General features: G+C 35.3%; 1 protein-coding gene across 8 annotated transcripts in view; it reads left to right on the forward strand.

Moving 5' to 3' along the window:
* The window catches only part of AKAP6 (A-kinase anchoring protein 6), a 273,752-nt gene that overhangs the window by 105,952 nt on the left and 140,192 nt on the right, over positions 1–27,608 (forward strand). For 7 of the 8 annotated variants that reach the window (XM_085225172.1, XM_085225173.1, XM_085225176.1 and 4 more), the window contains 2 exons: positions 13,469–13,565; positions 14,801–14,967. In XM_085225172.1, the coding sequence (XP_085081298.1) occupies positions 13,469–13,565; positions 14,801–14,967 (264 nt within the window). The remainder of the gene's footprint in view (positions 1–13,468; positions 13,566–14,800; positions 14,968–27,608) is intronic. The other variant, XM_085225177.1, reaches the window with a different exon arrangement.

A 27,608-nucleotide genomic window follows, 5' to 3' on the forward strand; every position in this document is an offset into this window, starting at 1 on the left:
TGTGGCAAAGAGGAAAAATAAAAGAAGGCCAAATTAAGAAATTCCCTTTCCTTCTTTCCGAATCTTAGGTACTTGCTAGTGTAAATTGAAGAAAACCTATTCATGAGCATTATTCTTAGCTGATGCGTTAGACACCATAGCTGAGTAGAACAGTGCATTAGGTGAACCTGCATCAAAACATCAACACCTAAAGCTCAGATTCTGATCAGAATCTGATGGCAAAAATTACTTGACAGTCCCAAGAAGTAATTTGATGTATTGCAGGAAGAAATATCATCTTAATCCCTACTGTTATACTAGAATGACCATTATAAAATTAATCACTTTACTACATACAAAATTAGTAACTAATGGAAAAGTGTTTTCAGAATTTCAGCTATAGAGCAAACTCTTTTGTGTCTTTTGTTCTTAAACATTATTGTATAGTGCCTATGAGCAGCAACTAGATATAGTGTGTATTGTGGTAGTCTATAAAATGTAGTATGAAGAGTTTTGCCTTGCACAGCAGGTTTTTAATTTTTTAATTTTTTTTCTTTTTTGCGAAGAGTTTGGATTTTTGTCTTGTACTAAAAACATTTGCTCCCATGTGCTAATGTGGATTCCCATTATGTTTGCAGGTGCTCTGAAGATACAGAGCACGTAGAGAGATCAGTCCTCAGAAAAGGCATTAGTGATTACAGTTTGTTTTTCCCTTACAACATGAAATTTCTGGAGACATAAGTTTTTATGAGTAGAATTGTAGTTTTCATTTCTGATTGAATAACAAGAGACCGACCTATGCTGTCCTAGGAACAGGACAGTCACCAGGCTGAGCCTCAGTTACTATCAGATTCTTTTTCTACTTCTTCCATGAGGAGAAGCACAGTAGCTTTTTGCAGGCAAATTACTTTCAGCTTTGCTTTTTGGTTTTCTGGGAGGTAAAGCCAAAGCCATCTAATGGATTGGAATGTGGACTAGTAGCTACGAGTTCATTGCTGGGGCAGTCAGAACAAATGAGTGTGTGGGCACCTATACAGCTCTACTTTCCCCTGTAAGTTTTTAGGCTCCCAGCTGTACTCTGTATCTGCTGATAACTATTTTAATTTGGAGGTAAAAGAAATCTTTTTTGTTGTTGTATTGTGGGAATGTACCTGAAATGTTGTATGTTTGAAGATGACTATTTAATCAAACAAGGTGGTTATTTGGGGTGTTCTGTTCTTTATTTATGTGAAGTAAAATGTCTAAAGAACATTTTCAGTTCGATGGTATTATAATTATTTTCATGGCATATAGTTCAGTGAAAAACCATTGCACAATTTGAAAAACAGTAATTATGCCTTTTCCTTTTGAATTTCAGAAACATACGCTATCATATTCATTTTTATACAGCAGAATTGAATTATTAAAATACAGAACATTTTTATAACAGGAAGATAGTTATTTGTATTAATTAGATTGTCAACTTTTCAGTGGCAGTTGTCTGACAGAAATCCTAATCTGTGTTTAAAAAGAAGTGTATGAACTTCAAATCACATTGAGCTGAATGTTAAAATTTTCCTTGATTGATCATTGTAAGACAATACTGATCAAGGCCTTTGGAAAGGTGCGTACACTACTCATTTTATTCTTTTGCCATTCCGGTTATAGAGGTAATCCCACTAACCTGAGATATGTTGAAGTAAAAGGAGCTTAACACTTTTAAATTTAGGTTTCAGGCTCATGAACTCTAGTAGCAAACTAAGCTGAAATGAAACAATATGTATTGACTCTTTTCTGCAAACTGCATCTGCACTATCAAACCTCATAACTATTATTTCTCACTAATGCAAATTTTCTGGTCGTAGAAGGAGTGAAAAGCCAGTAGATTAGTATTTTTATTTTTATTAGTAGAGACAAGGCCTTAGCCCTTGGCACAAATTATCAATTTCACCACCTGTGATATTGTTTTGTTGGAAGTATGTTTGTTGCAATAACAGAATTAGTGCCATAAAGAGAGAATATTTTGCATTCATGAATTAAATCTCTGCTGTCAAATTCTAAGAAAAATAAATGTGGGAACAGGAAAGCAGAAAAATGTACTCATTCCTTTTCTTACTACTTGCTGAGAAAAGTCTTACAGAGGAAACAAGGACAAGGTAGTGAGCATCCCACAAATTTTCTAACATGTACAATTCTTAATTGTCGTGTTAGGGCCCCAATGCACATAGTTGGTAGTGGATTCAATCTTCAGTTTATTTCTCATTTTTTGTCTTGTTTTTCTACATTTTTGACAGTTTGAGAAACAGTGTGATGCAGACACTTTAAGACCCCAAAAAAACCAAAAAAACCCTCAAACCCTACAACACTTCCTAGAATCTTTGCATGAGGTCGTGCTCACACAAGGAGTGAAATCTCTTGAAGATGATGGCCATGTGAATTTTTGTTACAAGTGTCCCTTAACAAAATCTTCAGCTTAAATTTTTACACTTCCCCAAACTATTGTTCTAGATAATTTTTACATCTGAGCTGGCAAGATTGTTTACCCCAGATGTTAATCAGTGCTTTCAAGCATGTACGTAGTATCTATGTGTTGGCCAGCATCCGTCAGGAGATGCATGCATGAGTCTGTGGGACTGTCTGAAGGTTGCACAGTGAGAGCTCCTGAAGCAATTAGCAGCACTTCTGTGAAGGCGATAAGACACTCAAACAGTTGCCTCTTCTCAGGTTGGTCTGTTGTCCCCAGTCAGCCTGTTATTTCATCTATGCAGAGACTAGCTGGGGATGTCCTGGGCCACCTATGGAATTAATGCCTGAGTACACTCAGTCATTGTTTTTGCACACAAACATAGTTCTTATTCTCAGTGCCAAATACATGACAGTTATTAACCATAGGACACACTGGATTTTCATCCTTATATCACAGTTACAACTTAAGTCTTACAGAATGTCCCATTATGAATAACCATGAGGTTTGATGATTATAAATTTTCCTTCAGATTGAAAGATAGTCTACAGCTAGGATAAGATGTGCCAAAACAGGCAATCTTCTACTTGGTGGATAGTTTTCATTGCAAATTTTAAAGCCTATCTCCCTGATTTTCAACAGGCATTCCTTTACACTTAGTTTTACGTAATATTAAACATGAAGCTGTCAGCTGAAAATATGCTCTTACAGACCCCTGACATAGTGACTAAAATTAATATTTCAGTTTTATGAGTCTTCACCATGAAGTGATGTCAATGAAAATGGTGACGTGGAAGTCAGTTTTCATCAAAATCAGTATTCTGAAGGCAGGTCATGAACAAAAAGCATCTATCTAGATGGGTACTGCTGTACTTTTGAAACCAGGTAGACTTTCCTACTGGCTCAACAAATAATTCGTAATGTTGCTCTTGAATATTTTAGTTTGCTAAACTCACCATTTACTCCTCTTTATACTTTATTAATACAGCTACATTGTTTTAGCACAGTAAAGAAGTAAGATAGCAGATAAGGAAATCTGAGGAACCACTGAGAAAAAGGTTTAAATCTAAGGCACTGTAAAATAGGTATGTTCATTGAGACCTGGGATTTTTAAATCTAAATTCTTAAGTTTTCTGTTTGTTATAGTGCACTCCGTTTTCTTGTTTTGCTCTTGATAGCTTCCAAACTGTGCAACATAGGTTTGCTTTTATGTGTATTTTGACTAAAGCTATTTCTGTATTGTGTCATACTTAGAACTAGATAATATAAGACTTCTTTAAAGAAATACCACAAATGAAGTTTATTTACTCAATCTTTTTAATATTTCTTGCATTATTAATAGATGTGTGCAAGCAATTTTTATTATTATTATTATTTTTAATATATTTCAGTGGAGTTAAAATTAGCTAGAAATTTGGAACCAGTAGTCAGGCATTTTTATCCTAAAACTCTTATTCTTCAGAACTTCTGTAAATTGAAGTTCTGAAACATTGAGTACGGGCAACATTTTACACATATATAAATGATTTGATGTATAAAATGATAGATTTTTGGTTCTTGAAAATAATCTAAAGTATGGTAGGTGTTCCCATGATGATACTTGCCTCTTGCTGTTTTGAGTAGAACTGTGGCTCCCTACATTTAAATTTGCAGTTTGCAACAGAGCAGATGTTTCACTTTACTCTCACTGCAGCTGTGGAAATATGCTATCCTTAAAAAAGATGGGAGCTAGTGGATTCCTATTCCCTTAAGGCAGCACAAAGTGGTTTGCAACTCACTAAAGAACAGGAGATAATGACCTCCTTAAAAATAATTCATTGTTTGTATCAAGATTTTTTGTTTGCTTTAGGCAAACAAAAAGAGTATATGTTCTTTTTAATTGAAACTTAAAAATATCATAGAATCATAGAATGATTTGGTTTGGAAAAGACCTTTAAGATTAATTTAATCATGCAGAAAGTATCATTAGTATTTCAAGAGAAATTATAAGTTGATTCACTCCAACACTTACTTTTCTTCTGGATAGGACGTTTGCCATCTCCATTCTTTAAAAAACCAAGTTCTTCTTAAAGTGTGGGAGTTTTAAGAATGTTGTTATCTAAAGGGAAACAGAATGAAAGTTTTCCTGTATCCAATAGAAATATTTATGGCTACATCATGTGTCATCACTTTCTTAGCTGTAAACAGCAGACACTTTCATACAGAAAATAGGTTGAATTTTTGCCTTTAAGAAATTGTGTTGGTAACATAAAGAAGCTTCTGTGGTTTTTCATGATAACTGATCATTTTATTGCAAGAAGTCTACTATGTCTGAAGAAAAATCATTCTTATCTCCCTGGAAAACGTTATTTCCTGAAAAACATCAGTTTAGGGAACTATTAAATACCTGTTCTTGTTGAAAGTGATGTTAAATACACATGCCTTGGGCTAATCTACTGGCTGTCTTTGTGGTAGCAATAATAACAGTAGTTTTATTAAAGATATTAAAGCCTCTGAAATGACTAAATTATGTACTGTGTTTTTCTTGTATGAACATTTCTGATGTCCATAGCAGCCAATTTAGATTTTTTCCTCAAAATATACAATAGCATCTGCAAGATGATTATGATAAAGAGTTGGAGCACTGTGACTGGACAGATCTCTTGCTTCTTTAAGGACTTAGCTTTAAATCTGTTTCGCCTATTGTTAGTTTCAGTTTCTGATTGTCGTGCTGTTACCATGAAAGGTCTTCTGTGCATGCATTGGCTTCTGAATGTATGTCATTTTATATAGGAACTAGTCTGCAGAATGTGTCAATCAGAAATAAAAACTAAAATAAGCAGTTTCAAAATAACACATGAAAATAAAAGGACTTAATTGAAGGTCAGAAATGAACCTTAAACAAAGAGAATGCATGTATATTTTCAGTTGTATCATTTAGCTTACAAATTCTGGAAACAAAATAACCTTTGTGTAAGCTTTTGTGTTTCCTCAGTGAAAATGAGAACATCAGAGCTGAATGTCATTTAATGTATTCAGCTGTACCTGTGCTACAGTCCAGAGCCACAGTATGTACAGTTGCTGACAGTGGGAGAAATATAGGTTTCTAAATGGTTTGGATTGTTCTTTTGAATCGGTGCATCTTCTGAGATTTTGGGGACTAAATAAGAAAAAAACAAAACAAAACAAACTCTTAAGAAAATATCCTGCTACTGACAGTACTGTTGTGCTGACCAATACAGAAATATTGCATTTGATCTGAAGCTGTTTCCTATAAAATAATGCACTGAAGAACCAGCAAGTATCTTTTCTGTGTATGGAGAAGTGAGTGACACTTTTCCTCCCAGCACCTCAGGAACAGGAGAACTGTTGTGAGGGAGATGTATTATTACCATGTCTGTTTCATGAAGGAAGAAAATGTCCATTTTCTGTCCTCCTGTATTCTTGCTACCTGCTATTGCCATAATTCATTTCCACTTAGGAGCAAACCAATAGCATTTTTGGACTGCTCTGTCCAAACCAGTAGTGTAGCAAGAGTTTCTCAGTCATTTGTCCAGAGACTGAATGACTTGAATAATGTTAAGAGTACCAGTTTTTTTTTTTTTAATTAATTAATTAATTAATTTTCTAAACCTATTGTCCAAATTTGTGGATACTTAACCCTGTGTAGGTGCTTTGTACAGATGTGAAGAAAAAAGGACATTGCACCTACATATTTTATTTATGGATTCAAGCCTCCTCAGCACTCCTTTTCTTCTCTTTGCTGCAAACCCAAATTTCCACAGTTGTGCATGAGGGGGCCATAGAATGCTATTCTAAAAGCAAACACTGTTAGCTGGGCCCATCCGTATCCCATTAGTTGTTGATATGGTTTACACATACAGAGCTCAGAAAGTGTCTTATTTGACAGAAGTGAGGTTGTTACTTAAATGGTGTTCTTGTTTATGCATCTATCTGAATTATATATTTGTGGAGCAGAGAACATACAGTATTTCATTGGAATTCTGACTTAAAAGCTTTATAGCAATTGTAGAATAGTCTTGGAATGACAACTTGATAATGGTCTTTACATTAATTTATCAATGTAACAACTTTTGAAACATCTGTAGGAAAAAAAAACACAACACTTTGATTTGAAACTAATGCTTATTTTATTAATAGACTGCATAATGATTATGTAGGAACTTAGTTATAATTTACGTCTATTAAAATGTATGCTGTTGCTTTAGTAGTTTTAGTATGCTGGTATCATCAATGTAGATGTAGTCTGAAAATTGTTTTGAAAGTGAAATGAAATCAATTTTGAGAAAAATATCTGAGATTGAAAATCATTCGAAGAGTATAGGACCAAGATCTCTAAGGACAACCAACAAGATGCAACATTTAAAGTATATTTGTTCTCAGTACCCAAGAGCTATGGTCTACTCTTGTGGGTTCTCAGCTATGTTTCTCAAAGGCAAAATATCGTTCGCACTTCAAGTACTTGGAAGTAATACAATTGCCATCTGTGTTTTAGTATTTGCCAAAGATTTCGACAGAAATGGAGAAATTTCAGAGCATGAATGGAGGTTGTGATTAGTAAATTTTTTTTTCTGCATCTCCTGCAAATTTCTTTTCATTTCTTCATTTTACAGATGTATTGGGTTAATAATTTGAAATCTTTTGTATTTTATTTGACAAATTTTGCTGAGGAGGCATCAATTCTTAAATTGCATAAAACTTTTTCTCTGCAGATATATAAAGTGAAAATTATATCTGTATTCTGTTCCCGTGAAATTTCAATCATATGAAAATCCTTCAAGAATTGTTCTAAAACTAGATACTGTTTTTATTTCCAAGGTGTGTTTTTTGGTCTGTAAGTTAGTTTATGTTTAAATAGTACATACCTATATGGCGTTGTGGGTTTTTTTTTCTTTTTTTTTTTTTTTTTTCCCTTAGTAACTCCGTATTTGCAAAGGATATTATGCCCCATTAATTTATCTTTGGGTTGTAAAACTCTTTATTCATGCTTGGCCTTTTTCTGCATGTGCTAGGACAGCATAATATACTTTGTTTAAATAGTTGGTTTTGCAAGTTGTAGCTCTTTGTGGAAGAGATGTGCTTAGAAGCATATGAGATCAGTAGTCAAATGTCATCTAGATAGAAAAAGGAGCTAGAAGACCCAGAAGACACTGACTTTTGAAGATTACTTCCTGAGTATTTCTAGAAAACCAGAAAGGATCGAGGACAGTTATCCAGGGTGGACTATTAGATGTGTGGTTCACCCTGCTTGTGACCATTTTGTCCATTTGATTTCTTACCTTTGTGCTTCCATCTCTTGTTTGTTGATAATAAGGAAACTGAGACTTGATTTGGGAAGCCTTAAGTTAACATTTTGTTAAAAATTTGTATTATGCAGGCAAGCAATAACAAATAGAAATTTATGTATTGAAACTCAAAAGAGATTAGAGTAGGCAGCAGAAAAATTAGCATGAGCTTAAAATATGAAATATGAAATACTGACATATCTGCTAAAATATCCTCTCTGTGATCTCTAAACTAAATTGCCAAAAAGGCTTGTAGAGTTGAAGTCACTGTCCTTTTTTTTTGACATCTAAAACTATGCATTCAAAACTTGGGTAAATTGCCTAAGTGATGATAAATTCAAGGAGGAATGAGAAACAGAAATTGGGGGTCCTAAGGTATTTACAGAATCACAGAGTTGTAGGGGTTGGAAGGGACCTCTGGAGATCAACTAGTCCAATCCCCTTCTGAAGCAGGTTTCCTACAGCTGGTCACACAGGAAGATGTCCAGGTAGGTCTTGAATATCTCTAGAAAAGGAGACTTCACCATCTCTCTGGGCAGCCTGTTCCAGTGCTCTGTCCTTCAAAGTGAAGAAGTTTTTTTCTTATGTTCATGTGGAATTTCCTATGTTCCAGTTTGTGCCTATTGCCCCTTGTTATGTTGCTGGTCCCATCCTCTTGACACCTTCCCTTTAGATATTTATTTAAGGTTAGGAGAACTGTGCTATTCGCATTTAAGAGGTAACAAAGGGGCAAAACATTGATTTCCTAGTATTGGAATGATAGAGTTTGTGGGCAGAGAAAAGAGGTGAGGTGGTTTCACAAAAGCGTAAGCTATTTCTGGACTACTTGGAATAGAATCTGCCCCTTTGAATCTGGCCAGTCAGAAACTCAGTGGCACATGAAAGACTTAGGATATTGCACTATAAGCTCACTGCATTGCAGTCCTTACTTCTGCATCTTTTGCAGTCAAAATTTAAAGGTCTCCAGGGATCAGAGCTTTCACTGTTTCCCTTAGGAGATTATTACAAAATCTAATAGATCTAGCTTTCAAGGGAAATTTCCTTTGTATTTATCTTAAATTTTCTCTCTCTTAATTTAATTCCATTAGTCCCATCTACTGTATCCTCTTATAATGTACTGTGCTAACTAGTCTTTTTTTCTGCTTGGCGTTCAGATTAGAATCATAGACTCACTGAATATCCAGAGTTAGAAGGAACCCACGAGGATCATTGAGTCCAGCTCCTGGCTCGACACAAGTTATGTTCATATAAAAAAGATAGTGATATTCCTTTCTCTTAATAGTCACTTAGTCAGTCTTCTTTGTTTCTCATAGTCTTCTGCCATTTATACCTTTTAACATATTTTGCTTGCTCTTCACTAAACTTCCACCAGTTTCTCTGTTTATAAATGTGCTTGGACAAAAAGTACAGTCAGGACAAGTGAAAGTTGGAGAATATGCATCACTGATTGAAAGCTAAAATCATTAGAGAAGTTTCTGTAATTACCCTATATCATCACCTATATTATATATATAATTATCGTATATATGTATAATTATGCTATACCTATCACCATTTTGACATACTAGTAGAAAAATATTTTTTCTGTTGCTCTAGAGTTACTTTGTATTTATATAGCTTCAAGCTGAATATGTATTGGATAGAGCACAGGTTACTTACAGTTCACAGCACAAATGCTGTCAGAATTCTGGTAGTCCTAACGAAGTATCTTAACTGTCTGTAGAACAAAGGTGTGCCAGAACTGCTTTTTTCAATAGACAGTGACAGATATCTGCAAAAATGTTACAGAGATGATATATGTGAGTACAGTAGTTCTCCAAAATTAGTCAACATGTTGTTTCATGTTGGTTCATAAGTGTTGCCACAATGTCTGTTATAATTAAAATTGCTAGATTCTCACCCAAAATATTACCTAAATATACAAGTCCTTATCTTAGTACTGTTGTTGTTTTCTCAAAAAATGTAAATAATTACTTGGAAAATTTAAATTACAGACATTAAGACGTGAAGAGAGATTAGGATATGTTGGGAATACATTTTTTTTTTCAGAACAGAGAACAGTTAAACTTCATTAAAAAAAAAAAAAAAAAAAAAGAAGTCTGAGGGTGTTCAGAGACTAGTGTAGATCAGGAGATGCTGCTTTTTTCCCATTATGGTTCTGGAGCATTCATAGAAACACCAAGTTTGGAAAAGACCTCTGAGATCATCTAGTCCAACTGTCCATCTACCACCAATGTTTCCTCATTAAACCATGTTCCTTGGTACCACATCTAAACATTTCTTGAGCACCTCCAGGGACAGTGACTCCACCACCACCTGGGCAGCCCATTCCAGTGCCTGACCACTCTTTGAGAGAATAATTTTTTCCTAACATCCAACCTAAATCTCCCTTGGTGCAACTTGAAGTCCTCTAGTCGTATTGCTAGTTACATGGGAGAAGAAGCTAACCTCCACCTTGCCACAACCTCCTTCTCAGTAAAGAGCTATAAGATCTCCCTTTATCCTCCTCTTCTCCAGACTAAATAATCCCAGCTTGCTCAGCTGCTCCTCATATGACTAGTTCTCCAGATACTTCACCAGCTTCATTGCCCTTCTCTGGACACTACAGGGCCTCAATGTGTCTTTCTTGTAGCAAGAGCCTCAAAAGTGAACACAGTACTCGATTTGAGTACAGGGAGACAATCAACTTCTTTGCCCTTGCTGGCAACACTATTTCTGATAAAAGCCTGGACCTGGTACTGTTATCCAATGAATCAACAGGTTTCCTAAAACTCAGTGCTGAGCTTCATTCTGTGAAGGGTGAGCTCCTTTGCGTCCATGTAGTCACTACAAGACAGCATTCCTGGAACTTAATAGTTGTTACTTCCGGAGTCTTTATTTACAGTTTCTAGCTTCAATAAAAAGATGTGATTCTTCCCTCTCTTTTGTACTAAATAAGAACAGTTAATATTTATATGTGCATGGTGACTGTAAGAAATAAATGCAGAGAACTTCATAAGGTAATTTTGCTTGTTGCAGCTTGTAAACTGTATTATATATCCTTACTGCTACGGATGACACTAATGTGTTGTTTTAAAAGCAGCTGCCAGGCCATCACCCATGCATTTTCCATAATGTATATGTGCTCATGTATGATATTTAGACTGCTCCATAGCTTCAAATGTGTCTGGAAAAATGGCTTTGATTAATTGACTTCTCTTTCCTTCTCCTTTCCCCTTCTCAGATGCAAGAGCTCAGTTTATTATCAGGGAAGATCAGAGGAGAGGAACAGAGTTACCTAGGTCACACGCTGTTAGAGTTATAATTTTCCAAATACCCTATGTAAAAAGTAGGGAATGGGAAATATCTGGGACGGAAGAGGTCCTCTGTTTGAAGATCCTTCTACATTACAATTTTTTGGTCTGCTTTTGTTTTTAGCTGTGCAGATTTGTTTATAGATAGATAGATAGATAGATAGATAGATAGATTTACATATATATGTAATCCTATTACATTGTCAAATCTGTTTGCCTTTTTTATGCGTCACATTTTCAGTTAGATGAGCATATGGAACTATGAGCACCGATGCACTCACTGAGGACTGTTCTTTCCAGTGTTCCTTGTCCACTTCTTCCTTTTGTTAGGAAATTTCCACTCACGAGAACTTTATATATATATATATGCATGTAATTTGAAAGCTAAAACTCACGCCTCAGTACATCAGCTGACAATGTCCTTTGCTTCTGTTGGTATTTATACCGAAATAAATAGTTCACTCTTTTTGATGTGTACATGCTGATAAGAGTTTATTTCTAAATTTTATGTATGTTCACAGTATTTGTGGCATGCATAATTTATCCATAAAATCAGAATTTTGTACAAGTAGAATATTGTTAGTCAGAACCCAAAGTTTGGCTCCATCTTTATTCATCATATTTTACTTCTTCAGTTAACATTATTACTGGTTAATAGGTGCACCTGAAAATCAAGCTGTATTGTAGTATCTGGTGCGTTATGTTAAATGAATCTTTTATAGGACAGCAAGTCTCTTTTTTTCCTAATGAAAAAGAATACCTCATCTTTTCCAATTTTCCTATCAAACACATCCACATCATCTTGAGACACTACCACATCCAGCTGCATCAATACTCAGCTTCAATTATATGAAATTAGACAACCTACTCTCAGGTCCTTTAGGTTCCCTTTTGCTGTTTGAGACACACGCACAGTGCATTTCCTGTGAAGTGCATGATTACAAACTATTCAGTACAAGCCTGTTTTAAGTAAACAGTAAATTAAATATTGTCAGTGCTTGTTCAGACAGGCTCTTATGAAGGAAAAAGAACTTCTAGGTTCAGGTTCATAAAACTCCCTAGATTTAAGAACAGGCCAGTCTAATTTCAGGCATAATTTTTCCTTCTTAACTTCTTGACTCCCCAGTTGTTCAACAGCTGGTTCAAAACATTATTTTCAGATGCTTATATGTGAAAACTGGGATAGACAAAATGCTGAAGGTAGCAAAATTCTTGTTTATTACTCAATTTGAGTGGAAAATTCTCAAAAATATTCTGTCGCTGTCAGGTAGACTGCTGCTTGAAAGACTGCTAAGGGTTTACTTGAGCAATGTTCCTCTTTCAACCATGACAATTATAGTGAAAAAACATCATTTTGCTACAGTTCTGGGTAAATTATTTTCTGTTATGCCAATCAATCTGACTACAGGAGTTAGGAAAGAAAAAATACGGTCACTTTCCTAAGAAATGAGGACTTTTGAGTATTTTGTAATATCTTCAGTATTAGAATACTTGGTAGTATTTGGAGAAATATAAATAAGCTTAATGAAATCCAGAAGCTACAAATCTGTACTCGCAAAGTCTACTTTAATCACTGCCAGTTAATTCATTCTCAGGAGAAAGCAAAAGTCTTTTCTTCCAAGGAGTCAAATATTGTTTTCATTCATTCTGTAGGCATTTCAAAGAGAACAAGGGTTGCATGTGATTGATGATTAAATATAGCAAGAACTCCTTTCTTTATTGTATTTTATTTCTCTTTCTCTCATGCAAGTATGAGTGAGAAACTCTGCCAACTAATTCACAAATTATTCCAACTAAATTATCAGTGGTGTACAAAATGTCATAACACGGAGTAGATCATGTTTCCAGTTCATCTCTTTATTAACAGCTTTCAGTACAATAAAAAGACAAAATTGAACAACTAATAAAAATATTAGAGCAAAAAGGATGAAAAATACTTGCATTACAAATTAAGAATGTAGAGATCTAAAGCAATCTGATTTGTTCTTTGAAAATGGATTTGAGAGCTAATGCTGAAACAATAGATTTGTATGAGTGCACATAAGGCCAATATATTCAATGTTGTAATTTTTTTTATAGTTTCATAAATAGTTCTATCACCAACATTTCAAAGAAATCTGAAAAAAACAGAGCTCATATGTGATGGCATAAATTTAGTGTATTTTATAGAACACTGTCACTCCAGATATAGCCTACAGGTTGTGACTTTTCATAAAAGCTAATGAATTTCTAGATTTGTCAGCTGTTTCAGCACAGATGCACTTTGCTGATCAAATGGAAACATTTTGAGCCCAGATCCAAAATATCAATAGCTTTTACTATTGCAGATTAGTTGGCTATTGGGTAAATGGGGATGTGGTTTTTGATAAAAAGCAGTAGTAGTTTTGTATATGTGTTTTATGAGAACTGCCTCTTCAGTGTTTGATGCTGAGATTTTTCCCTTTTTTTTTCTTTTTTTTTTCTCCCAGAGTTTTAAGTTGAATGTTGATAGCCACTGTGCTTTAAAAGAAGCAGTGGTAGAGGAAGGACGTCAACTTCTTGAGCTTATTGTATCTCACAAATCAGGTAAATCCTTCTGAAATATTGCAAGTCTTTATATCTCCAGACTATTAAAGAATGAAGAAGCATTGCTGTAAATTACTGCATATATTCACTTCCTTATGTATTATTAATATTTGCATTATCAGATTGACCTTCAAGATTTATAAATGTTTCATATACTGCATACAATGCAGTGATACTTATAAAATGAAATACTGCCTGCAAATAGTCTGTTCATTTTATTTTGGTCTTGCTGCTCAGTTGAGTTTCAATTGAAATCACATCAGTGAGAACTTTACACTGACATATTCTTTGATGTAGAAGCAATGGCAATAACATTAAGATAATGAATTAAGATTTCAAATATATGCATATATATTTTTACATACCCTGCATGGGTAATTGCATTGGTAAAACTTTATTTTGTCTCTTAAACTAATTCTTACATGATTTTAATACATTTATGAGGAATAGACTAAAATTAAAAATACCTTTTTCCTTTGGTTAGGCTTGTCTTTTTCTGCAGAGACCTTAAATTGAGGGGAGGGGGAGAAAGATGCTGATATCCCTTTCTCTTTCCCCACCAACCCCTATATTTTTAGATGTTTGCATTACTTGTATGATAATAGGGTTTTAATCAGCATATATTGCTAGGTAATGCCATCTTCATTTTGCATGCTTTTCACCCAGGTAGAGGTTATCCTCTTGTTTGCATTTTTCTGATCATGTTATACATTGTGCCTCTATTGTTTCACAGTCTCAGGCAGATCTCTCTAATGTGAAAGCTGTAGGAAATCACTGACTTAAATGCATAGGCCAAAAAGCTATAGAAGCTATAGCAGAGAAGGATACTGCATGTCATGCTATACTTAGAAAGTGGTAATATGTAAACTACTGAAAATGTGAACAGATGAAGATAGGAAAAAATATATTTGGTAGATTATTGTATGTTTAAAGATTAGATATTAGGGGATAAGATTACTGTAGCTTTTCCTATTGCAGTCACATTTTATGTGGGATTTTCCTTTTCTTGAAAACTTTGGAATAAACATAATAAAAATTTAAAATGAAATAACTTTTTGACCCTATAGCATTGTTTACAGTGTGAACAATAGTAATGCTTGTATTCATTTCTGAGAAAATACACTAAATATTCTGTTCTGTTTATTTAAATATCCTGCTACTTCTTTGATTAAGGAATAATATTTAAAGATGCAGTTAAGCTTACAACTTACTTTTTTTTCCCCTTCGTTTTGGAGAAGGACTGAAGGACATGCTGCAGATGATTGCAAGTCAATGGAAGGAGCTACAGAGGCAAATCAAACGGCAACACAGCTGGATTCTTAGGGCTCTGGATATCATCAAAGCAGAGATACTGGCTACTGATGTGTCTGCAGAGAATGAGGAAGGGACTGGGAGCCCTAAGGTAAGTGGCTTGAAGTTTGCCTTATTTCCTCTTATTTCCGTCTTCTTTTGAACTAGGCACCACTGAAGTTTTCTTTCCACCCTAAGGCTTTTCATTTCTACTGGGTAAACTTTTTTTTCTATAAACAAAATGAAATGCCTTACTCTGAAACAATAAAAAATCTTCGAACTTTCAAGTTTTCCTAGAAGACCTTTCTCAATGTGTGCGAAGGGGCATGAGGGGGAACATAAAACATTTAGTAAACAAAACATAAAGCATCTTTAACATGAATAATCAGAATGGTTTTAAATTGTTTTGTTGCAACTATAAATCACTATAATCAGTGCAATCACTCAGCTCTGACATCCATTAGCCGCTTGGTTACAGCAAATTAACAAAGAAGAGAGAAAGTGATTCATTATCTCATTCCTGTTAATGACTATCAGATGCATTGCTTAATTAGGGGATGGCCATTGTAGTGGGAAGAAGGTCATATGCCTTTTCACAAATCTTTTTCCTCTAAGTCTTCCATAACAGTGCATGTGCTGAATACAACAAGTACTTTAAGAATAAAGTATTGACACCTATAACCATTTTGTGGAAATAAATTATCAAAGAGGGCTATATTACTTACCAGCTGCTGAACTTGCAACTTCTAAGAGCACTTTGAATACAAAGCATACTAATTCAAATTAGCACAAGCAGTGTAAGGACACTGCACAAAACACAAACTTATGAGGTAGGGTCCCTGCCCTTGTACTAATATCAGTAGAAAAATTGAGGGGTTGCACTGGAAGGTGTTGTTTTTTCCATTGTATCCCAAGCATTGAATAATACAGCAGGGAGTCTAGTAACTCTAACATTTTGGGACGCTGCAGGCAGAAATCAAGATTCTTGTTTCTAGAAATAAGAGGTGCTTGTGCTGAGTAGATTTGATTCTGATACTAGACAATTCTTTGTATTGGTATTCACTGCTTTCTAGAGATCAGTTTGTGCAATAGTTTTTGGCTAGAATGTCACTGAATGCTCTAATATTTTCTTATCATAATACAGGAAAAAACTATAAGCCGGAAATGTTATTTGAACAAATATGCCTAGTCACTTATGTGGTTCAAAATGATCCACTATCTCATAGGTTTTTAGTTTAGGAATTAGGTGGTGAAGCAATCCTTGGTTTTCACAGTTAGGTGAACAACCTAGCCCAAAGTTGTCTTTACTCCCCAGTAACATATCCCTGTGCCTCTGAACAGCTTCACTTTTCCATGCTGCTCAATCAAAATCATTACATAAAAAGTGTTCTATAATCCAGCTTGATTTTGCGGTGAAAATTATGGAAATCTGAACATAGAATGATTACATTCAAATATTTGATTAAAGAGGGAAAAATGAATGTATAGTTTTTGTTTCAGCATTTTCTTATGTGGATGGGTAGCAGCTCCTTGTCTAACCCTTTTTATTATAGAGATAGGAACCTGAAGCAATACTTTTGTGAATACAGCTGTATAAATAAAACCACAAGTGACAGAAATGATCTACTGAAAAGAACTTTTAGGTTACTTCATTAATTAAATCATATTCCTATATGGTTCTTGTAGGTATGGGCAGCAGTGCTGTCAAATACCATCCACTTATTCATGCTGAAAGATTAACTGAAATTAAAATACAGTTGATATTACAACTGTAGATTTTGGTTTGCATTTATTTCAAAAGCCAAAAGGAGCCTGAGAAGTATAATAGAAAATCTAAAGATTATATCTAGAGGGTATTTTTCTTTTTTGACTTGTTTGAGAAACTACAGAAACAGTGTTGGCATTAGAAATCTGTGAAGAAATAGGAAAAGGAGGAATTTCAAAGACCCTAGGAAACCTTCCCCTAGGAGTTTTTAAATGTGTTTTTATAGCTCTATGGCATCTTTTCTGTAAGGAATAGAGTTGAAAGGAGAGAGGGAGATTCTGCACTCTAGAAATACATCACCAACATTTGTATTGAAGAATTCAGATTTTGCTTATGAGATTATTTTATTGTATGTATTTTTCCTAGCAGCTTGTACTTTCAAATTCAGTGTAGTGATTGCTGTAGAAGACTTGCAGGTTTTTAAATATTTCTGATACCTAAACTCTTCTAATATACTGCATTCTTTGTATTAGCTCTTAGAAATGCAGTAAGATCTCCTTTTATGTATTTACCAAGACTACTACTTTGTTGTGTTTATAAACAAAAAAAATTACTACTGTATTCATCTCAAATTGGATTATGTAAATTTTGAGTTTTCTACTCCACTGAGAAATACCTTTAAAAATAAATCTCAGAATTGCCACTGTGCATTTCAACAAAATGCTTGATCTAACATTACTAGCAATATTTCGTATGATACATAGTCATCCTTTTAGAAGGACGCTTACTTAGCAATAAGGGATTTCTTCTGATAGTAATATTCCAAAATACCTGGAAATGAGGAGGAATATTTGTGTACATGTGCATATCTGCTTTTTTTCTACCTTCTCATGGGGTCTTAGACTGCTTGTTTTATAACTGACATCTTAATAATGTGGCCAATACCTCTCCATCAAGAAAGGCTTATGGGAACAGTATTGCTCTCAATAAACAGTGGTATTGAAAAATAACTCAATGTACTTTATTACCTTGAACCAGTAAGTGTTACTGCCCTAATATGATGCTGGCCTATTTAACTCCTGGTTTAGTGGAAAAGTTCATTACTAAAGAGCTTGTAAATTGCAATTAATGTACATGAAAATTATAGAAATCTTAACAGCATTTGTCCATAATGAACATCTAACTTCATTCCAAATTGTCTGAAATAGTACTCTTAGTGCCTATTATAAGTTCTATTTTCAGTATGTTTTTGGACAGTTAGCTCATGTCTGTAATTTTTGGACTGTACAATTTTATTCTGCAATAAAACATTTCAGGGCATAATATCAGAACTTAAAAGCTAGTAGGTTAAAAGAAAATAGCCTACACTAGAAATATAAATGTAGTCTATACTTCTGGACATATTGCTTTCTAGAATAATTACTGTATTATTGAAAAAATATTGTTCTTCTCTATTCTAGCTTCAGAGGAATGAAACTGCCTTAGTGCTTAGAACATTGAAATTTAACTTAGTTGTCACAAGTGAAAAACACTCCTGGGAAGATTGTCTTATCTCTATAATGACCACGTCTGTCAGTAGGTTAATGATAGAAGCAGTAAGCATTCGAGGAACATTAGAAGAGGTAAAAACTTTATATAAGGTAAACCTAAAATCGTAGAATTAGTAGATAGATCTCCTACTCCAGTGTTTGAAGTGGTTAAACAAACCTCTGTCTAAATGGAAGAAGAAAACCAGTGTAATTTCCCCTTCATATGTAATTAAACATCCCACGTTTCCAGCATCATCTCCCACTCAGTTGTGCGTAATCTTACAGTTTTCAGCCATTCTAAACAAAGTCTTCCATATAAAGAAAAGTGATTTGCATAAAAAGAAATGAAAACTCGTTGAAGCTATTTAATATCTAACCACAGTTTATGATTCTGGGAACTGTCCTTGACAGTTTTATAGTGACACTGGTCTCAGACCTAGTCGGTGGAATAAACACTGTAGTCAGGAACAATTACATCTTCCTCAGTATTATAATATGAGACTAAATTGCAAAATGGAGAACAGAGGAAATGCTCAATCTTTCTTCAAAGGAAAGGTGCTGTAGCCCTCTGATCATCTTTGTGGCCCTCCTCTGAACTATTACCAATAATTCTGCATTCTTCTTATGCTGGGGGCTACAGGCCTGGACGCAGTACTGCAGATGATGCCTCACAAAGGTGGAGTAGATGAGGACAATCACCTTTCTGCTGGCCACCGCTCTTTTGATGCAGCCCAGGATACAGTTGGCTTTCTGGGCTGCAAGCACACACTGCTAGCTCTTGTCCAACTTTTTGTCCACCACAACTCCCAAGCCTTTTTCTACAGGGCTGCTCTCAGTAAGTTCTTCTTTCAGACTGTATGCATATTTGGGATTTCCTTGACCCAAGTGCAGCACTGTGCATGTGGCCTTGTTGAACCTCATTAGGTTCATCCCTCTGCATAGCATCCCTTCCTTCTATTGTGTAAATTGCACCACTCAGCTTGGTGCCATCAGCAAACTTGCTGACTTGTACACTTGATCCCACTGTCTGTATCATTAATAAAAATTTTAAAGAGTAGCAGTCCCAAGATGGACCCCTGGGGGACACCACCTCAGAGAAGCCTCAGAGAAGTTGTGGATGCCCCATCCATGAAGGAATTTAATTCCAGGTTGGATGGTGCCCTGGACAGCCTGATCTAGTGATTGGCAACCCTACACATAGCAGAGGGACTGGAACTAGATGATCTGTAAGTCTGTTCCAATCTAAACCATTCTGTGATGGTAGCAGTCCTTTCTTTATTACTACGGAATTGTAACTTGTTCTTTGTTATAAAAAGAATATACAAGTGAAGTGTTTTGGAATCTCTGTGATTAGTGCAGAGAAATACTATATTTGTCATTACACTTTTTTTCTTTTTCTCAGTGTCTTTAATCAGTTCTAAATTTCTAAATCAGCAGACATCAGCATGTTGTGGTAGGTTGCTCTGAAAGTAATGCCTGCTCTTTATTTCCATGGAAATACATACTACAACAAAGAGAAAAATAACACTGTTTGTTAGAGCAAATTCTCAGCTACAAAACATTGTTTTTCAACATAGCCACCACCATTAGCTGTTCATTTTCACCAGCAGTGAACAAGAGCCCACATGCCACTCTCATAAAAATTTCATTCAACAGAGGTGACCCACTGTTTCACAGCTAATATGATGGTGTAGTTAGGAAAATACCTACTCACTCCATCCTTCGTTGGTCTGGACAGATGGAAGTTAGAAGGTCCCAAATCCAATGGGTGTGGTAGGACAGTCCAGCCGTAACTTGGCAATGTCCTCCACAGTCTTCAAACTGGTATTGGGTCCGATATTATCATATTGCAAGAAAAAACTTGTCTTCTTCTGCCTGAATCTGGAAGTTCAATCTTTCAGTTTAGTCAGCATAGCAAAGTACTGGTCAGAGGTGATGGTTTGTCTGGTTTCCAGGAAATCCAAAATGATAACCCCTTTCCCATCCCAAAAGGCAGTATCATCACTTACCTAGAGATAGCTGCATCTTGAATTTTTTTTTTGGTGCAGAAATCATATATCACTACTCCACAGACTGCTGTTTTGACTCTAGCTCATGGTGGTGACACCATGTCACAGGTACAGATAATCCAGAAAACTGTCACCTTTAGCCTCGTTGTGGTCCAGTGGATCCTTAGAAACTTACCGACCCTGTTCTTTCTGTTCTGTTGGAGCATTTCTGGGATCCACCTGGTGCAAACTGCAACATTCCAATGTTGCCACATTGTTTCCAACACACTGAAGGCAATACTCAGCTCTGTGCAGAGTTCCCTGGTCATAATCTGCTGATTCATGTGGATGAGTGGATTGAGATATTCTTCATTTCATGCTATGACAGTTGCACATAGCCATCTGGAACATGGCTTGTCTTTCATGCTGCTGTCACCATCTCACTGTGTTCACGTCCACTGTGTGGTCTCCATACATTTTTTCAGCATGGAGGAATTCAGTTCCACACCTTTGCTTCATACGCACATCCATGTCAGATACCATTTTTTCAGACTGCCACTCTGTTGCCATCTGTCTCACAGCAACAAAATGTAATGGAATATTTGTAGGGAGATTCTGCCTCTATTGCTATACTGCCATTATCCACCTCTGAAGTCTTGGGCCAACGTAATAAAACAGAAGGTATTACTTTCAGAGCAGGCATTGTATTAAAGCCAACATGCTGGTATGTTTTTTATTGTTTTCCACTACTTAAAAACAAGAAAGGATTGTCAGCAGAAAGCAAGAATTCGGTATCTAGTGTTTTTACTTACATAACCATTTTGAAAACTGACTTTTTGGTGTACTCTATGTTGGAGTACTGCAGATAGTATGGCTGTGCTTAGAAGTTGTTAGATGGCACATTCTCTTTTATTTAGTTGCTCCTGGCAAAAGGGCAGGAATAGCATATGTTAGAGGGATCATTTTACTTAGATTGATGGAGTTTCTTAAGTCACAGGGGACTTCTAAAACTTTACACTCAAAACTGAATTTATTTCTCTAGCAGTCTCTCTTCCTCTCTTCCACGTTCACAAATTGAGAATCAGATGCATGCATTAAATCCTGTATCTCATGTTGTGTAGTAAAATGACAAGTAACTAGCCATCACTTAATCAGTAACAATTTGAAAGATAATGAAATGAAAATCAGACTTAAATCTCTGACATTGAACATATATTGAAAGAGACTTTCATCTGGTAAAACATATACCAACCTGGTCTGTGTTTATCTCATGGCTTAATAAAGCCTTTTCTTGGAATATGAATGTATAAGGAGAGTTGGTGCTGATGCTTTAGTAGAAGGCATTTTCTCTAATGTGTCCATAATGAGCCACTTTCCCATCTAGACATGAGAAAATTCTCTGCCATTAATGCAACACCTTGCAGATCAGATATTAAACCAAAATTCCAAACGTCTCTATCCCCACCTTCTTCTAGCTCAGTAGTTACCATCTGCCATCTAAATTCTTCACACTATCAGCTGAATGTATTTGTCTCTTCTGTTCAGAACAACTGCAGAGTATTTGGTACAGTTAAATAGTTACTACTTTTCATTGCTGAATATCAGTGCATTTCTGGAACAGAGTTATTTATTGGCAAAGCCTGTGCCTTGCCAAGAAAGCTCTCTTTATCATACTTTGAAGGGAAATTTTCTTCAGATAAGCAGAAGATTTCAAAAACTCATGCAAAACCAAAGTAGTCATGTAATGTCTGTACAGACATTACACACAGAATAATAGTCACCAAAACCTTCTGTTCATCATAAAAATGCTAAGATTCTTTTCTCTTGTATTTTGTATATATCTTACTGTAAATTATACAGTAGAGCAAGTTCTTGCTTAGATAAAATGCTTCAATTGGGTAGGTGATTTTCAGGTGAAAATTAAAAGTTTCCAAGCTTGCAGAATTTGAGTTCTAGGGTCATTAAACCAAGGCATTTTTTAAAAAAGCTGTTAAAGCTTCTCTATATCACTAGTTAAATGAATATTTTGTTCGTTTTTCATGAAACTGTTTCCCTGAAGTCTAAAGTTAAGCAAACTTGGCTCCCATTTTAGCTCAAAGATAGTCTTCTGTATGACACTACTTCCTGGTATATGACATAATTATAATGAGCTTTAACAAGCCAGATTTCTAAAACTGTTCCAGAGCTCTTCATATTTTTCTATTTAATCTAAAAGTTACCTCTTAGGTTTATTAAGCTGCATACCAAGTATAAAATGTAAGAAGCCAAATTGCATCTACAATTAGGTACAGTATTCAATCCTGTTATAAAATATATGCACATTTTTAATCCAACACATTCTAATATTTATTGCAGAAATATTAAAAGCTGTATAGTAACTGAAAATGTGAACAAGGACTGCAACATCTCTGTGGTCTTATGCTTCTGTATTTCTTACAGATTGTTGATTCTAGATATTGTAGATTGAATTACATTTTGTCAACCTAGGCTCTTCAGCTGACTTCACTTTTAATTAAAACAGTTATGCTGAAACATTTAGTAGCAAAGGTAATACACATTTTGACTTTTAGAATAGGAAGTCTAGTTTCTATCAAAGCATATATCAAGTTCAGTTTGAAAGGTGTTTTAAATCTAAATCACTCCACTGAGAACAAGTGCAGACTGAGAACTTGATGAGAACAGATATTTAAACTGACATACGCCCAGGGGGCAAATTTTATCATAATGCTATTTGAATCTTTGAACACTATTATCTGAAACTCTGAAAGTATATTAGGCTATTGTAACTTCACGTGTGGACGAACTCTGACAAGTTGTATTTAGCCAGAATTCCCAATTGGGTTTGGCCTATGTTTGAAAATGTTGAAACATGAGTGTATGTGTGCATATAAGCATATTTATCTTAAATCAGTTAAACTAAGGGCCAATGCCATCCTGGCCTGCATTAGAAATAGTGTGGCCAGCAGGAGCAGGGAGGTGATCATCCCCCTCTACTCAGCACTGGTGAGGCTGCACCTCGAGAATTGTGTTCAGTTTTGGGCCCCTCACTACAAGAAAGACACTGAGTCCGTGGAACATGTCCAGGGAAGTGCAACAAAACTGGTAAGGGGTCTGGAGCACAAATCTTATGAGGAGTGGCCGAAGGAGCTGGGATTGTTTAGTCTGGAGAAGAGGAGGCTCAGGGGAGACCTCATTGCACTCTACAGCTTCCTGAAGGGAGGTTGTGATGAGGGTTTTGGCCTCTTCTCCCAGGCAACAAACAGGACCCGAGGAAATGGCCGCAAGTTGTATCAGAGGAGGTTTAGATTAGACATAAGGAAAAACTTTTTCTCTCAGAGTGGTCAGATGCTGGAATGGCCTGCCCAGGTAGGTGGTGGAGTCACCGTTCCTGGCAGTGTTCAAGAGGTGTCTGGATGAGGAGCTACGAGATATGGTTTAGCATGGAGATATGGTTTAGTAGCTTGTGGTAGCAATGGTAGGGGGAGGACAGTTGGACTAGCTGACCTTGTAGGTCCTTTCCAACCTTGTGCTTTTATGATTCTAAATATTAACTACAATGGCATTTGTTTTACGTTTTTGCCTGTATCTGTTCTTTATACTTTCTCTCTACAACTGTACTTATGCATTTTGTTCTGTAATTTTTAATAGAAAATATTTTCAGTAGTGAATATTGGTGGAAGATTTCTCTCATTTATATCTGCCTACTTCATATGCTTTTCAGATTTTTAGAGAAAGGTACATTTAATGAGTTTTTGGTAACACAAATGCACAGATTAATATTACTGAAGACTGGTCATCTCCCACTGTAAAACAAGTTTAGTGTCTCTTTCACCCATAAGGCAGGATAGCTTACTAGAAGTATTGCTTTTCCGCCATTATGTCTGTGCTTAGAATCTGCCCATTCAAAGCCAAGTTCATATTGCCCAAGGAGAAACAAAGCCTTTTTACTCGACCTGTTTATCGAGTCTTAATTCAGAAAATGATGGAACACACTAGAAGAAAAATCATAAATAAACAAATAAAAGGAAGGAAGCCTCACTGATTGAAAACAAGTTTGTGGTTGTTGATAGTAATAAATAGCAAGAATAGTAAGAGATAGTAATCACTAATGAAGCAAATTATTTTATATTTGGGATCTTTTCCATTACCTTTCATTCCTCAGTTCTTATTCCTGTTCCCTTGCACTCTGTGTCATCTGTTACTCTTCAAAGCAGTTCAAGATTTCCCCAGGATCACAAGCAAAGCACACAGATGTGTATGGGGACACTTTTTACTGTCTCACTTCCTCCTGGCCAGACCCAGGTGGGAAGTGCAGGCAGGAGTGAAGGCAGCTTTTGGTAGCTATCATAGCTGCTTTGCAGACCAAAATGGTTCTGAAATGCTCAAATAAAGTTTGAATGTCTGTTCTACCCATACGCTGCTTACCAGTCACTATGATGATAAATATTTCAGACTATATGCAGATAGCATGGCCTAAAGAGCTTCAGGATAAGCTTACAGGATTCCTTTACTTTGTCTACAAGACTGTTTTGCCTGTTTGACTCTGGCAGTGCAGGCTTGAGTGAGGTAAACTCATCTTCCTTCCTGTACTGCAGTGCTTTCTCCTTTGGTGCCCAATTGTTGCACAATATTTTATCTTCTAAAAAATTATGCCTATGAAGCTAATTTTCCATTTTTAATACAGCCTCCTAGAAACCCAGTACTTTATGCATAAATGGCAAGTTAATATGTATACTATTGCCAGTTGTAATTATGAAATATTCGCTTAAAAGCATTCTCTCTTTGTCATTTTATTAAAATTATATTACTGCTCTGAAAACAAAAATTACTTCTTTATGCAATTGAAAAGTGACTGGCATGGCACTCCTCTGATCTTTCAAAAGAAATTTTACTTTCATTGTATTTGTGCATTAAATTGAGTGTTCATATCTACAGAATAAACTAACATCTTATAAATATTACTCTGTTTAATTATCAGTTCAATATTTGAGTTTTTGCTGTTATGGTTGATGTCTAAGAGTGATTAAATGTGTAATAGAGAACAAAAGGAACATTGATGTGAATAAAGATACCGATAGATAAAGGTAAATTTTATCTTCTGCATGTTTTTAATCTTTTAAAAATATTTTAATTACATTTGTATTCAGTGTGGTTGGGTGGCTTTTCCTTTTTTTTTTCTTTTTTTTTCTTTCAGTTCAGCTCCCTTTTTTGTTATTCAGAACATCTTCTACCAATGATTTAATCTGCAAAGTCTTTCAATTCTAGTCTCAGCTGTATACATAAAACAGCTATTCTTCACTGGGGTGGTCACAAAAGGGAATTAAGGTAAAACTGTTTTTAAAGGAAAAATATACTTGGACATCCTGCATTTTAAATAAGACTTGTTCTTAAATGTCTTGTAGCAGAGTACACTTAAAGTTTTGATTCAGAGCAGTGTTGTAGATTTTGCTGTTTTTTAAGCTGTACTATTAGAAAACAACAGAATATGTGTTGTATGATTCGATTTCTTTATATGTGTCTACAATATGGCAAAACAACTGTTTCAGTAGAGCATTTAGTAAAAGCATATGCAAGTTTGTATGTTGGCTCTAGTATCTTGTGGATAAGACTACCATTATATTAAGTACTTAAGTATTTTGACAGGATTTCCTATATTACCCCTATGCTATCTTCAGTTGAGCTTCACTCATTATTAAACTACCTAGGCTACTGTAAAAAAAATGTGGAAGATGCACTGGGGACAGCATCACATTAGGAAGTTAGACCCGTTCCTTAAACTCCTGGAAAAAATGTGGAAAAACAAATGCAGTAGTAGTGTACTTAACCTTATCCCATGGGAAGTTGTAAACATTAATAACAGTTAACCTGTGATAGCTTTAAATGTAACAAGGGATTTCTGACCAGGAGGCAGGTGGTATACCATATTCTTTTATAATCGCCCTGTAGCATGCTTTATGAACCATCATCGGGCCTGAGTGAAAGAATAGCTCATCTGGGCATGTACACTTCTTTCTTTATCCTCTTTTTCTTCTTTACAGTCATGTTATAGAAAAAGGCTGTGTGTTCGGAACAGAAGGCAAAATTAATTCTTCAGTTTATGAGGCCTAAGAACATCACAAGTATGGTTGATGCTGACAGGTCATATCCCTTATGAGATGTAGAAAAATGGGGAGAAAGCAGAGAGAAAAATGCAGAGGATTAAGTGCTTAAGAGTTTTGTACCATGTTCTGAAATGCTGTCTTAAAGCTGTAATACACATCAGAAGTCTGGAATGGTGCATTTGTGGTTGCTTACAGTTGAAATCTGATACTTAAATTCAGTGAAGAGAGGCAAGAAAGGTTACTGAAGTCAGCAAATTTACCTGGAGACTGCAATGGTAAGAATTAACCTGTGCAGGGTATGCTGCTTGCATTTGAGGTACAAGAGTTGAGAGCATTGTGTAGTAACCAACTTGTATTAGAACTGAAATATATAAAGGGGGATGCAAGGAAGTTTATTATTTTATAAACTTTGGATTTAGTAAGATGAAATAGCCCCAAAACAAGAAGTGGCGCTATGTGTCCAGGCATTTTCTTCTTCATTTCACAATGAATGTGTTAGTTTGCAACACTATTTATTTTTGTTATTAACCAGTCAAAAACAATCAGGTTTAAAAGTTACTTCCATATGTTTCTATTCTAATAAAATGATTTTAAAATATATTGTTTATCTGTTGGACAAGCCCTGTATTAAGAAAATAAATAGAATGTATTTGGGTTCATATTTTTCCTAGCTAATTCATTTGGGACTTGATTCTTAAAGGTAGACATTTTATGAAGCAGATATATTTATCTCTTTGGAGCTACTCCTGACACATATTGCTAAAAAGACTTTTGTCTATAGAATATAAGCTAATTTAAATAATTCTAAAGCTGAAAATGAAAAATGTTGATTTCTGATTCTGTAAATCCTAGCAATATTATTGTAAGTTTGCTTGTAATTCTTGAAGAACATTAAAATTAACTTTTCTTCGATTTCCGTAATGTGTATAACTAAACTTCCTTCCTACTGTGAGACAGTTTCATTTATTGTTATTTGTAAACAGCTTAGTAAAGATGCATAGTGGATTAGTCTAGAAACTCCTTGAACAGTTTCTTTTGAAATAACACTACATACGTTAAGCTCAATTACACATCCAAACAGCCACAGCACACTTTTGGTAATTTATTCATTGATTTAACATAGTACCCAGAAGAGTCATGCCTGCTGTCAATTTTGTAATATATTATGTTTTAAATATACTCATGCTCACCCATGCACGCCATTAAGGTGTGCATAAACCTGTGTTTTTCTCTCTTGACAGCTATAAATGTTTGTTATTATTACACAAAACATATGTTCATGTTGTTTTTGTCTAAATTATTCTATCTGGGGCTATAAAGTTTTAATGTTATTAGTTGCCCTTAGAATTTTAATGTTTCTCTGCTGTAACCTTCTTAGGATTTCTCTGCAATTAAATAGAAACTATTTCAGTAGAGCCTGAAAGAACAAT

Source organism: Meleagris gallopavo, chromosome 5 (assembly GCF_905368555.1).
Source record: "Meleagris gallopavo chromosome 5, MGAL_WU_HG_1.1, whole genome shotgun sequence".
Classification (NCBI taxonomy): domain Eukaryota; kingdom Metazoa; phylum Chordata; class Aves; order Galliformes; family Phasianidae; genus Meleagris; species Meleagris gallopavo.